General features: G+C 42.4%; 1 protein-coding gene across 3 annotated transcripts in view; it reads left to right on the top strand.

Moving 5' to 3' along the window:
- The window catches only part of TEX264 (testis expressed 264, ER-phagy receptor), a 251875-nt gene that overhangs the window by 5829 nt on the left and 231064 nt on the right, over positions 1–14982 (top strand). For all 3 annotated transcript variants that reach the window (XM_053296702.1, XM_053296703.1, XM_053296701.1), the window contains exons 2-3: positions 1174–1250; positions 3319–3607. In XM_053296702.1, coding sequence (XP_053152677.1) covers positions 3350–3607 — 258 coding nt within the window. In that variant the 5' untranslated portion in view covers positions 1174–1250; positions 3319–3349. The remainder of the gene's footprint in view (positions 1–1173; positions 1251–3318; positions 3608–14982) is intronic.

Below are 14982 nucleotides of genomic sequence, written 5' to 3'. Positions count from 1 at the left end.
CCACATTCGAGACACCCACTTTACTAATTAATAGTGGGAGTGAGAAACGTTTTTGCTGTAGGTGGCAGCGGGACCATTGAAATGAAATTTGTGAAGGCCTGCTGTGCTTACAAAAGGAAATATTTGTGTACTGAGTAGTGTCCCCCCCTGCTCACCCCACCCCCCAAAATCTGGACTCTCTTCTGTTTTTGGAGCTTGGCTGGGGAACAGAATGTTTGAAAAATGACTGTTTAGGGGCCATTTGCGGACCGGTTGGGGGCTTTTGCAGGGGAAGTATACTGTATACTGTATTGGTTTATTTCGGCCCAAGGCCAGCATAAATACCAAAGAAAAAAGAAACAACAGGAGTAAATACATAAAATAGATAAAATACATAAGACATAAAATACATAAAACATTAATACCTTCAGATACCGTATACATAGCTAATTTCATTCAAATAGAACTGGTTAATCTGAAGTACACAACCTGGCATCTCGTGCCTCAATCATTCTAAACCGAATCTTGCTTGCTATGAATAAAAATTTTGCTACCCTCCTGTAAACATACTCTGACTTAGCAGCAACCAGGAAAAGAACCTTGTCCTTGCCAGAAGGGCAATTAGAATTGTAATGAGTTAGCAGTGGGGAGAGAAGCTTTCTCCTTAATTCAGTATAAAATCTGCACTTCAGCATCAGATGTTCCATAGTCTCCACTTCACCGTTCTGGCAGGGGCATAATCTTTGATCATAGGGCACCTTCCCAAAACGTCCTTCCAATATTGCCGTATGAAGAGCGTTAAGTCTAGCCGCTGAAAGAGCCCTACGATGATCCCCATTAGAGATCCTAAGTAAATATTCAGCGGGGAAATGGCTACTGATTTGGTCTCCTAGGAATAGGCCAGGACCTATTTGGGCAACATCCCCCTGCTTTGTCATGTCCCAGATACGTTGGGTTGCAGGGGAAGTGTTGAACATCTAGTTGTTGACGGTTTCCTGCAAATGGCCTTCTACCACTACCACTATTATGAGGGAAAGGCAAGGTTGGGGAGGAGCCCCGCCCTAAGTCTGGCTACAGCACGTCTTATGTACACTGGGGAAGCAGTGCAAATTGTCAGGCCCTGGTGCAGATCTACTGAACTTGGATTCCAGAAAATAGCACAATTCAATAAGATCTTGATTTCTTTTGTTTCAGAGAAGCACATACTGGATCAAAGGTCCTTGTGAGAGACAATGAACTATTGTTAGGCAGTCTACTCTGCTGATCTTCAGGTAAGATGAACATGTTTTCTGCTGGACAGACTTAGATCTGGATTCAAATTGTATAGTTGCTGAGAAGAGGGACAGGAACAGTACTGAATAAGTATCAGCCTCAGTTGCTTATCTAAAGTAGAAATAAATAATGTTGTATCACACAGGGTTACTCTGAAGTTCTAAGGTACAGAGATGTACCTGGCCCTTGAGCTAAGGGATATATTGGTCTATAAATTGACTGGGAGCATACTTTCATGGAAGGTCTGTTTACAGAGCCATGTAGGGATGGCTCCCAGCTGTTGCAAGCCAGTCATATGCACCTTTGGCATATGAAGAGTTTGGTTTTCAGCATGTACTTGGAAACAACTAATTCATCATGGCTTGTGGCTTCAGTATGCATGCTTTTTTCTAGCTATTTTTCCTGTACTTGATGTTTATGTGAATAGGCCCTAAGTTCTACTGGCATCAGTGAGACTTCCACATGAGCACTTCAATCCAGTTCGTGTAGAAGCTTTGATGTAGACATACAGCCTCCACTGCCCAAAAGGTTTTCATTTCAAAGGAATTGGGGCACATCTTTAAAATCAGCTGGTCAAATTCACAAAGTCACATTTGAACCCTGCAGGGGGGAAGGCAGCTATGTGAGAGGTGGGGAAGATGGAGCAGAAATGTGGATGGAGAAAGGGTAAGCAGAATAGCAGTGCTTGGAGAAAGGGTTAAGCAACCCCTGACACTTCACTCCATTGCAGTTTTTCTTGGGAGAAAAAAGGCATTCAGGGTTTGGTTATCTGTGTTTGTGTAAAATGTGTAGCGAGGCTCTTAGAAATGGAAATGGTAGATAAATGGAAAACAGTTGGCCTAAGGTCAACAGCAGTAGCTTCAGCTCCTGGATAATAAGTTAACACAGGCACTTTTAAACATGAGGAATAAAGACGCAATTTGAAGTAAGTGAGAGTTTTACATGGAGAGACCAACCACATCAGAGGCCCAGTTGTTATTTGAGAGAATAACAAGCAGCCAATAGTGATTACATTCATATAACAATAAAATAGAGATTCTGCAAGCAGGTTTCAGACACAACTGACGTGTATATCATTCAGGCCAGAGCAATGTAATCATAATTGTGCACTACTTTATGTAAAGCGATTCACCTACTGTTTGTGCAGTGTTTGATGTGGTACAGGTTAAGTTTCATTAGTTGGGTTGTCAAAGTAATTTTATTTCTCACATTTGTATACCATCAAAATTATAAAAGTCTCAGAGGGATTTACATGAATAATTGAGAGTGAACAGAGAGTCATGCTATTTTGAAATGTTCGACATCGTGAGGTTGGACTAGAAAGCTGCAAGATGTGTAAATAAAATACACTTAGAGGTTTTGTTTAATATTAGTGTTTGAGTACACTATAGTATTTACAAGGTTTTGCTAAGTTAATTAGGACAGACACTGTTAAAAAGACACCTTAAATTCCTTTTAATCTGTGCATATAGGACAGCACATTTTAACCTGTAAAATACTGTATACCGTATGCTATAGTGAAACCAACAATGGTATTTTCAAGGACAACCTGGCTTTTTCCACAGCTGCTTTTGCCCTTTACTGATCTCACCAGAGTGGGTAGTGACCAGCCTAATCTCTTTACAATTTACACTAGGACGTGGCTCTTATTCCTTGTCAAACTGAACAAACAGTAACTGAGGTGGAACTGTTTTTTTCAGAGTATGTATACCGGTATTTTTTTAAAAGGGCCACATCTGTTCACAAATCAAAGTGGGCTCTTCGAAGTCAAAGTTGGTTCTCCTCCTAATGTGGGAAAACATTAAGGTAGGGACTGTAGATCAGTGGTGGATCACACGCCTTATATGCAGAAGGTCTCAGATCCAATAATTGGCATATCCAGGAAGGGCTGGGAAAGACCCCTGTCTGAAACCCTGAAGAGCCATTGCTAGTCAGCATAGAAAGTCCTGACTTAGATGTAACAGTAAAAGATAACTTCAAAACCTGCCCTGCATGTGAGTGTAGTCTTAAGAGAGAGCAGTTTGCTTCAGCATTGTCTAATCTTTGTCTAATCTCTCTTGTCACTAGTTGGTATCTGCAGTCAGAGACATCAGGAGCCATGTCAGACTGGCTGCTCATTGGATTGTTCAGCGCACTGGTTGTGCTTCTGCTGCTGACACTCTTTGGCTTTGCTGTTTATTCGGGGCTTTTCTCGGAAGTGGTGGTGAGTGCTGGCTTGCCTCCCATCGGCAACATCACTGTGGCATACAAATTCCAGGTGGGGCCTTATGGCGATTGTGGAAGGCTGTTTACGGAGAGCTGCAGCATCTCTCCAAAGCTGTGCTCCATTGCTGTCTACTATGACAACCCTCACACGGTAAGTCACAATGGAAACTGCTTCTTGGTTTGACAGGTTTGAATGCTACACTGTTGATATAAATGTGGCCTTTGTAGAAACTATTTTCTGATTGGTTAGATCTTAAATAGTTCACTGGTTTTTGGAATGAACTGTAACTAGCAAGAATGCCATGGGCAGGGACCATTTGTATTTGGTGCATTGGCATATGTCACAGAACCTTTTCGTTTCCCTGAAAATTGACTTTCTGAAAATCCAGGCATGCATTTTATTTAAAAAAGCAAAATGAATGAAAATGGAACAAAAAGATTGGAATCTTCTATAGGACTCACACTGGTCAAAGAACAGAGGGAATGACTTTGTTCTTTTCCAAGGGTTAGTCTGGTAAGTCAGTCCCCACCACCACCCCAGTCTCTCTGCTGCTTTGCACTTCCCAACTGACTGATTCCTTCCTTGTTTGCTGTGCCACCAGCCTTATCAAAATGGTCTGAATTTTGTGAAAACCTTGATACTACAGTCTGAAGAAATTCTGCATGTTAATGAATGTTTACAAAATGTATGTCTTGTATTCTTTATTTTGATGAAAATTACATTGCTTTGACATAGCCTGTCCCATGTTCAGAGGTGATATACCTCTGACTGATAGAAGCACAAGCCACAGAGGAGGGCTGTTGCCTTTGTGCTGTGCTTGTAAGCTTCCAAGAGGCATCTGGTGGCCATTGTTGGCAACTGAATGCTGGGCTTGGTGGGACCTGTCATCTGATCTTGCAAGGCTGTTCTTTTGTCCTTGTAGATTTCTAATGTGCATGAGGTACTAATAATTGAGCTCTTTCTGCTTCGGTTGGAAACTGATCTCCTACATAGTTGCTTGGGGAAATTACAATTGAGGAGTGCTGATCCTTTACTGTATAGAACACACCAATGGGAAGGACTAAGGTCTGAAAGGCAAGAGGGATGCATAGGTTGCCAGACTCTCCCACTGGGTTGAAATGCCCTTTGCAAATCTAAATGGATTACAGCAAGCTTTCTCTTTCCTTTATATTCTGTTTTGAGAATTTAGTAAAAGTTTCACCTGTTGGTGTACAGCTGTTAAAACTGCAGAGCCTCTGGCAAGAAGCCCTGGCAAGCTACTTAGTGAAAAGGGGTGTGAGAATATTTTGGGACATGTGGAAGAAAGGTGACTTGCTAGGAGATCAGATGGGTGGACTTCTCTCCTGCATGTGCTGTCCCCATCAGAAGTTAATCAAGCAGCTACGTGGGAGAGGATCTTTTTGGTGGTAGCCCTGGTGTTGTGGAACACTCTTCCTTTCTCATGAGGCTTGGTCGGTTTCCTTCCTTCCTATATATCAGTAACTGCGGAAAACTTGCCTCTTCTGGCAAAATTTTTCAGAACTTTCTTGCCCTTGATGTGGTGTTAAATTGTTTTTATCTGTCTTACTCTGGTTCTGTCATGTTGCCACTGTATTGTATTGTATTTTTTAATATTGTGAATTATTGCATCGTGTTAGCTTTTATTGTAAGCTGCCTTAAATTTATATGAGAAAGGTGGTAAACTAAAAACTAATATTCTATATATATTCTGCAGTATAATATAAATACTTGTTGAAATACTAGTACTGCTATAAACAATAGTAGTTTGGAAAAGGTGTTCCCAAAGAGTTTGTGACTGCTGTTGTATGTTTCTCATCTTGGGCTGGGCCTCCTCCCGGGCACTGACAGGTGCTGCTGCTATGAAAGAATATGTCACAGGCAATTTTAGTAAAATATGGTACTTAACATGTCAGAATTCAGATGTCCATCCCTTTCCTCATAAGACCTTTTCCTTGCAGCTCTCTACCTTCTGCTTCTTGTTTCAGTTGGGGCTGTAACATGGATTTTGGCATTGGCCACGATCCAGAAAATTGCACAACTAGCTCGGAGTGCCAAGCAGGACCTTTTTTTTTTTTAAAAAAAGACACGTAAATCTTTTGAAACTTGTTTGGGATTTAACTGCAGTTTGTTATTCAGTGTAGGGGGCTATTTTTCCCTTGCTATTTCAAAAAAAAAAGGGCCAAATGTTTCATTGAGCATATGCACACCTTTGCATACCCCTATGGAGCTCTTGCCTCTGGGGGGGCCCTCGAGGCGTGGGGGTCCCCAGGCAGCTGCCTCCCCTTGCCTAATGGTAGTTACGCCCCTGATGTGGAAATACATTATTTTTATAGAAATAATAAATGCATACAACTTAATTTTACACTGTTTTTAAATTGTTAAACTGTTTTAACCTTTTATATTTGTGTTAATTGTTTTTATGTCATTGTTAACTGTCCAGAGACGAAAGTTTGGGCGGTATATAAGTAAAATAAATAAATAAATACTACTGATGTGAACATGGTTCATCCCTGGGTCTACCTCTTAGTCAATCAAACAGACTCAGTGGGAATCATTTCAGAGGCTTTATTGCTACTGCAGTTTAGCAATAGGTAATCAATAGGCTCACGCTCTCAAACCGATTACAGTTTGGTTACAGGTGCATCTTACATTTATACAAACAATCTGAATGATGCTGACACCCTAGACACAGTATATGTGGCAATAAAATGGTGGTCTAAGTGTCTAGTACGCATGCGAATGATTCATTGTTCATCGGGTGATTACTCCTTGTTTGGTTATATCAGGTTTTCTTACAATGGGAACCTTAGTTGTCTCAGCAAGTTTCATAGATACATTTTAGCTGGAGAGAGATAATGACTCCAGTCATGAGAGGCAGTGATGTCCCTGAGCTGGGCCAAGTTACTTTAAGTTAGAACAGGCCTGCACAACTCAAATGACCTGGCGGGCCGAAACCAACCGTGACTTGGTTCATGGGGGCCGAGGACCAAATTAAAGAGAAATGAATTAAAAATGAATTTAATCAATATTTAACTTTTGATGTTCTAGCAGACCAAGATTGATTTAAATTAATATGAAATAAGTTGAATTAAAATTCATTCTAATAATATAAATATTATACAATCTGTACAAAATACATAATAAAATGCATTGTTCTTCCTTTCCACCTCTGCCAAATCATCACACAAAACATGGAAGAGAACTTCTTCTCATAATTTTGGAAAAGAAGGGAGAAGGGGAAAGAAAGATGGAAAGGATGCAGCAGGAGGCTTGGCTTGAGAGAGAGAGAGAGAGGGAGAGAGGGAGAGAGAATGGAGCAGTCTTGATGGGTGAGAGAGAGACTTAAGAGACTTAACTGTGCAGGTGCACCTTGCAGTTGGGAAACAACGCTGGGCCAAATGGCAGGCCTGAGTGTCGCTCCGGTTTCTGCCGCTGTGCGCCACTGCTGCCATGAGGGAGGGTAAGGAAGAACACCTGAACCCCCGCAGCCATCTCCTCAGCCGCACAGCGGCTGGAATTTGGGGGGGGGGGTTAAGCAGCAGGGGGAGGAAGGGGAAATAGCCCCGGGGGCCAGGAAAAAAGGCCTCACGGGCCGCATGTTGTGCAGGCCTGAGTTAGAATGAGGTATTCTGGGCAAACATGGAGTTTCTTTGGTTTTCTAAACACATCACTACTACTACTACTATTCTTATTTATATATTGCTTTTCAAAAAGGGTTTTTTAAAGCAGTACAGTTCCATAGCTGTCTGTCTAAATTTCTCTAACATTCCTAAAGAATTGTAATAATGACCTTTGGTGGCCTCTTAGGGAAATAGTTCGATAGCAGATGTCTTAAAGAAGTATAGTACGTGACTCTGAATAGTCAGTTTCTCCCCATCTAGTTTTGAGGCAAATACTGCAAACATGTTGTCAGGCTTTCTTCATCAGTCGTGAGTTTTTAAACATAGGTTTTAAAACAACAAACAGAAAACTGTTCTCAGGATTCTGTGGCAGCCACTGCATTCTTCGTTGGAGAGTCGGAGACAGTATTTTGCAGTGTGACCTCAGTCATGGAGATTTTTGATTCCCTGTGCAAAGACAGGAGGTGAAACATGTTTGGAAAAAACAAGCTGTATATAGAAAGGAGCTAGGGAGCCAAGGCATCTGATGGCATGACCTTCCTTACTAGCCACTTTGTTTGTGTTATAAATACAAACGGCTTACAGAGAGAACAGTTTTTCTGCCCACTGTCAAAGGAGAGTGTCTATCTTTGGCATCTTCTCTATCCTACTAGGATAATGTGGGTCTCTAGTGTATGTTAAGGCAACAGGAAACAAAATGTCACTGGGCGTTATCTTAAACCAATATTTAGCTGAAATTTGCCAGGAAAGAGTTTCATTTGGGAGATAGTCACTCATCAGAAAGTTCCAGTTTCTTCTTCATATGACATTTGCTTCTCTTCCCTCCATTTTCTGGTTTCTGTTCAGTAATCCCCACCCTGGCTATAACCTGTCCTGCAAATGCAGCAACACTAACTGGTGCCATATTGCTAAGGTTTTTTAAAATAACAGAATATTTTTAAATATTCTTACAAGCTAGCGCCAATGTATTTCCAGAATACTATCCAGAAAGGATTTAATGATGCCGGGGAAATATTTCTAGATGGACCTCGTGATGGTACTTTATAATTTAGCAGTTGGGGACTCATTCTAGTCATTCTGTAAGACTGTTGATTGATTGATTGATTGATTAAGTGCTGTCAAGTCGGTGTCGACTCTTAGCGACCACATAGATCGATTCTCTCCAGGATGATCTGTCTGGGATGATCCGACTGTTAATAGTTAAGGCCAAATGGCAGGGATTTATTTATTTATTTATGTATTTAAAATATTTATGCCCCGCCCCTCCAGTGCACTACTGCTTGGGGTGGCTCACAACAATAAGATAGACACAGATACAATAAAAGTAATAAAATTAATGAAATTTTAAACTAAACTAAAATTAAACTAAATTTCTTTAAAAGTCAGATTAAAAACCACAATTATTAGGTTCAAATTAAAACTGGAAATTATAAAAAGCTTAAGAAGCTAAAGAACCTACCAGATATAACAAAACAATAATGGAGCATTAAAAAGCCTCCTTGAAAAGGTGATGATTGGATAAGGGTTATCACTTATGACTTTCCCTACTTCGAATCTCTTTGCCGTTTGAGTTAGGAGCTCGTGCACCAATTGTATTCATCTGCTGTCATTCCAATGATGTGTCTGAATATTCAGGTTAAATAGGTCCTTTCCCATTCCAAGCTGTTGTTCTTAGTATGTTGTCCACTAATCTTCACATTTGCTTTGCTGTACTGCACTCTGTTGCATCTCCACATCCAATTGGAGCTGGGCAAGCAGGATGCAGGTTGTTGCCACTGCAAGGTACTCAAGGCTTTTCAAGTGTTCTAGTCAAACACTTGAAAAACTTTGAGGTCTTTACAAGGGCTCAGTTGCCATGGGGTTGCTGGGGAGAAAGTTGAATAGATTACTGTGCACCATGACTATTACTGTTGACCTGTAGTGGAGTCTGGATCCACACCACAATACTGAGGCTTCTGTGAGGGACTTTTTCATTGTACAGTACTGGCTTTCTGCGGATGCTGTATGGCTGTGAGAATGCAGAAAACCCAAAATGCACATCACAGAAATGCAGCAAAGAGAAATTACTATGAACTACGTGTTAGATTCCAGAACTGGAAGGTATCCAAGGCAACCCCCTCCCATATATTTGTATGCACTTGGAGTCTTTTGCAGAATTGCTGCTTTCAAGGTTTCTGTTCCTATTACCTGGTTATATAAACCTGTAGTCATTTCCCCCACCAACGGTGTGAATATTATCTATTTGGTTTCAAGCAACATCCCTTACTTAGTGGTTAGAAGTATTTATCTGGAAATCTTTTAAGCTTTCATATGCATGACCAAGTACCAGTTTTTGGTTTGTTTTAAAGTTAAAATCATTAGTTATTACTGATGCAATATCCTGATAATTATTGACACTGATGCCATACCACTGATTATTTCCATCCGATATGTAGTTATAATTAATTTATAATTATTAGCTGACATGCTGCACAGTGAAATGTTGGCATTAGGGATCTGCTGTGGCTGCTGCACAATCATGAAAGGTAGCTCCAGTGGTGTTACGTAACAGGGCCATTTTGCAATGACTTAAAATAGTGTCCGGACAGTTGCACAGCACTACTCCAATTCTTTCCAAAGAAGAAGTGCTGTTCAACTACCCTACTGGAACTGGAAGTAGTGTTGTATGTTTCCAGTTGTTGCGCAACTGCCGTCTCACGTGATGCCATCAGGGCTGCCTTTCATGTTGTGCAGCAGCCTCTGCAGGTCCTTAACACTGACATTTCACTGTGCAGCATGTCAGCTACTATTTACAATTATAATTCAGTGCAGGGAAGAGGGGGCCCGTGTTCACCCCTCTCCCTGGCGGCCCCTCAGAGTGAGGGAGATAATGAAGAAACTAAGGAGGGGTGGACGGGGGGGGGCTGAGTTCTTTGAACCCATCCGTTCAATTATAGCTACACCCTTGTCTCAGTGGCAAAATGGCTTTGTGGCCATTTGAATGTTGTTGAAGAGATGCTTGCTCAAACATAACTCTACCAGTGCAATGGTGGTACCAGTGTTTTCTCTAATTTTTTGTCATCTGTATGTGGAATGAGTTTTGTTCTGGGCAGCAGTATCAGGGCAGTCTGTGCACATGTGCATTCAGAGTGGGGCCTTCCTGATTTGACCTGAGCAGGAGCTAAAATTAACTGAGTGGAATTAAAAAATGTGTGAGCGCACATACACATACACTCGTGCCTTAGAGGGAACACTGGTTGGTACCTACAGAAAAGTAGAAAACATCCAAGTCAAGTTGATATTCCTTTCTCACTCCCCTCTGAGAGACAGTTTATGCTGCTGGACATGTGAAATGGGCTGAATCTGGAGTCAGGGGATCTACTGTAGGCAGCCTAGTAGTGAATGAGTGGCACATGTTAGTGGCAAATACTGGATAACTCCCCAGGCCCTGAAATGGGCTGCCTCTGACAATCTGGTCAAAGAGCAGGTAAATTGTTTTTCTGCTCATATGTCACTATAGGATCAGCTACTGACAGACCTCACCTCAGACATCTCTGCTTGTTTCAATGCATTTCTCAAGTTTCAGGAATAAAGACGCCTTGGAAGTTATTTTTGAAGCGCTAACAAATATTTGGAATTACATGATGATACAAATTATTGTGCATTTACCCCTCCCTCCGCTTCCCCCCCATCAGCGCTTGGTATTTGCAAAGTCCTATGGGGTGGCAGCATACCTCCCTGCCCAACGTGCGCGAGCGTGAGCCAGCTACTTCCAGGGATCCCTCCCATGCCTTCAAATGTTGAACCTCCCAGTGTTCAAACCTGTTTGGAGGCCCATAAAAGTGCCTCTGAACAGGTTCGTGCACATCCCTACTTAGCATCTCCAAGACAGGGCTGAGAGAGACTCTTGCCTGCAACCTTGGAGAAGCCTTTGCCAGTCTGTGTAGACCAGTGGTTCCCAACCTGGTTTCCTCTAGATGTTGCTGTACTACATCATCCCCAGCCGCAGTAAATTGTAACTGGGAAGGATGGGAGTTGTAGTTCAGCAACATCTGGAGGAACCCAGGTTGAGAACCACTGGTGTAGACAATACTGAACTAGACAGACCAACGGTCTGACTTGGTACAAGGCAGCTTCCTATGTTCCTATGACTTGCTCAAGGCCCCCCATTGACCTGCGGTTGGGACTTAGACATTCCAGGTACAATTCCAGTGTTACACACTGTCCACTCGATCAAAATGGATTGGCAAAGGATGGTAGCGGAATTCCAGATTATTATATGTAACTGTTGGAAGTTCAAGAGATGATAATGTAAACTTGTTCCTACCCCCCTTAATAAATAAAATTAAAAAAAAAAATTCAAAATGACTCTCAAATGTACTTCTGCTGTGTTTATTTGTTATATTCTTGGAATATGCCTATTAATATTCTGGAGCCTAATTATTCCTAATTTGATGGGGAGTTGGGGATGTTTGGTAATGATAAGGGTTTAAGATATTTGATGTTTCAATAAATGGGCCAGTGCTGCAGGAGGTGACTTCTTGTGGGTTTATATGTCCTGCACATAGCTAGACTTTTGATAACAAATGACTTTGATTAAACAATACATTTTGATACTTTTAATGCAAGTCCAAGGAAGCTAACGAGGAGTGAAATGAACAACATAATCCAACTTAACAAATTAAAACAGACTGACACCACCACTGAAAATGTGATACAGGCAGCAACGTATTAACTACGTCATACATTCATTTTAGTTAGCTGATTATGACAATGATGATCTAAAGAGCTCTGAGGTATTTTTTTAAAAAAGAGTTTAACAGTCTCCTCAAAGTGTGCAAAAAGTGGGTAGATCTATTAGTCTAACAGCAGAAGCCCAGAATCTTGCTGTATTTTAAAAAAATGATCTGCTTGAAGGGCTGAGGGGAGGAAACCTTGACAAGCTTACCTTCTCCTTGTTGCTGAGCAGGCGGATTGCCCACCGAGACAATTCCTGACTTCTGTTGGCAGCAGGGATATTTGGGGGCAAGGAGGCCCCCGGAACCCCCATTCTACACTGCGCAAGTGCATGGTGCATAATGAGGAGTTCTTTGACGCTGACTGGGAGGTGGCTGGTGTGTGGGTGACACACAGAGCACTGACACACAACCAGTTACCCCTGGCTAAAGGCGTGTTTGTGCCCTTAACCTGGGCTAACAGCTGGGGCTCCCTTGCGGGTTTGCTGCCTTGTCACCTATGGGAGCCATGCAGTTCCCAGCGGTTCTCATGCATAGGCAAAACCGGGCTGGGCTTCCTTGGCCTGGTTTTGCCTGCGCATGAGAACAGTCTCAGAGACTGAGAGCTGTATTGTGAAAGTTGATGCTGTAATACATCTGACTACTTTTAAGGTCCCACAAAACTCTCTGTAATTTTTCTTTTCAGTATGGCAATTCTCTGTCACAGGAAAAGAAGAAATACCTTGTCTGTCATGTGTATTTCAGTGCCAAAGTCTAGGTAAAACAAATGGAGAGTTTTCAAGTTATTCAATATAAGAGGGGACTAGTAGGATGTCCTTGGGATACCTGTGTTCTTTAACTGCATCTTTTGAAATGGATGTTTTCTCCTTTTTGCTGTAAAAATACAACTTTGTAGAGCACTTCTGAGCATTCAGAGTGGAGTGCTCCACATGAACTACTGTAGCTTGTTGGAATCCTTACAACAAGCCTGTCAGATAAGTGAGAATTGCTGTTGCCATACTGCAGATGAGTCGCTGAGGCTGAGAAGTCTAAGGCCCCCTAGTGAGTGCAAGGCAGAGGAGACATTTGAACTGGGGACTTCCTCATTTCTAGTTCAGTCTCTTAAAAATGATGCTACACCAACGTAAAGAAGAAATGAGAAGAAGCCAAGGTGCAAAGAGGTAATCTGTCTGCCGCTTCCACAGCCAGAGTGCCTCCTAAAATGCTTCCAGCCAACTTTGGTTTTTATGCCATTGCCGTGGAATGCTTTGACTGAAGCTCAGCACCACAATGTCTGCTTCCAACAGACGTGGAGCAGCCTGCCAGACTGAGTCATTTAGTCAGGTTCCCTAATTCTACAGCCTTGAAAATGGTGTGCCAAAAGGTCTCTGTCAGTTTTGCCTTTGGCTGCCTTGCTGGGCTCCAGCAGTAATTGATGTAATATCCTGTCTTGTCGGGAATGAAAGAAACCTTGCCAAGCAAGCTAAAGAAATAAGAAGCGTTGATTCTGTGGAGGAATCTGTCTTATTTCGAAGATGATTGTCCCCAAAATAACATGAGTTGTGAATGGCATGTGGAAGCAGCTGGAAAGACAGAGGAGGCTTCTTCCTTCTGTGTTCACATGATTGGGAGGGGTTGCTAGAAAAAAGTGCCTGCAAACACTGCCTGGGCTGATTCAAGAGGGAGGGGTGGAGGGGAGAGAGGGAGACAGACACCCCACAGCTTGAGATCACCAAGTGGAAACCTGTCATTAGCCATCTGCGTTGCATTTTGTTGTGGGCTTCTGATGTCTAAACAGGAGTGCACACGTTACCAGTGACTGCTGGGTGTTGGTGAGTGAAGCTCCTGGAAAGATTCAGCAAAATAACCTTCTGATCTGTGCATTAAGCCAGTCTTTCTCCTAGAGCTTAGAGGGCTGCAGTTTTGGAAGTTCTTTTTTTAGCTAAGGTTGTTCAAGCAGCCCATATTGGTGCCACAGCCAGGAATTGCTTTCCTAGACATCAAGGTGTGCTGCTTGTTCTTCTAGGAGGAGCCCGCCCAAGTCTAATCTAGGGAGACATTAGGCTTCTAAATCTTTATTCCTAAATGGGTCATGTGGGTTTCACAAACATCAAGCCCTAAATGGAAGTCATCTGAACAGTGCTCCAGAGGATAGCATTGGCTTTGGCTTTGGCTCTTGAAAGTAGGAGCTCAAATGTCAGCTTGGCCATGGACTCTGAATGAGCCCAGCAGGCAAATCAGCCTCTGGCAGAGGCATTTCTCAGCCCGACTGTCTGAAATCCTTTTAATTGGAGATGCTAGGGATTGCATATGGGATATGTGTTCTATCACTGAGCTACAGCTGAGCTCTTTCCTTCATTGCTGTAGCTTCAGCAGTGCTATCAGGCCATTGGCTGAACAGCTGTAGAGCATTTTGGCCCTTTTCCTGAAGGTGCTGAATTATGGATGCAGCTCTCTTTAACCTAAGCCTCTCCAGTTAGTGAATTTAATGGATTTGTGTGACAATTTGATGGCAGTGAGTTTTTGGTACGATCTTCACTTCCTGCATGCATCTCTCTGGCAGCAGCTATAAGATTTTGAACAACACGTGTAGGAGAACAAATTCCAGCCGTATCTGGCTTCCCCCACAGCTTAATGACCAACAGAGACTTGGTGAGGAACTGGGAGAGGCGTTGCCTCTCTTTCCCTGCCAGCTTCTTTTTTACAGAGTTCTACACAGCAACTGGAAAGGCCACTGAAAACTACTGGCATACTTGGCACTCGCCTTTTTCCAGTTGTCTGCTCTAAGGGAAACCTGAATAGCTGGCAGGACCATGAGTGCTCTGTTGGCATGGTCATTCTTTTTTATTCTGTATGAGGCAGCAAGGCTCTTGGGCACTCCATTAAAGCAGATGGCCTAGAACTCCTAATGACTACTGTAGGACAGGATCCACAAAACATTAATCAGAATTCAGAACGATGAGTATTTATTTCATTTTATTTAGCTTCTGTAAGATTTGGATATGCTGCCATTCATGCTCTCCTGGAAATGCCACGGGATGCTTAACCTACAGCAAACAGGTTGACAGGTATACATGTCAGTTACAAGCAGCCACACCAAATTTCTGTGGGGGGCTTTGGGGGAAACATCCTGGTACACAATTGGGTTTCCATGCTCAAAAGAATTTCCTATATGAGTATTTCTGCTGGGAGAGAAATTGCATGTGCCCCA

Source organism: Hemicordylus capensis, chromosome 2 (genome assembly GCF_027244095.1).
Source record: "Hemicordylus capensis ecotype Gifberg chromosome 2, rHemCap1.1.pri, whole genome shotgun sequence".
Classification (NCBI taxonomy): domain Eukaryota; kingdom Metazoa; phylum Chordata; class Lepidosauria; order Squamata; family Cordylidae; genus Hemicordylus; species Hemicordylus capensis.
Note: the sequence above shows the minus strand (reverse complement) of the source record. Positions and strands in the feature narration are given on the sequence as shown.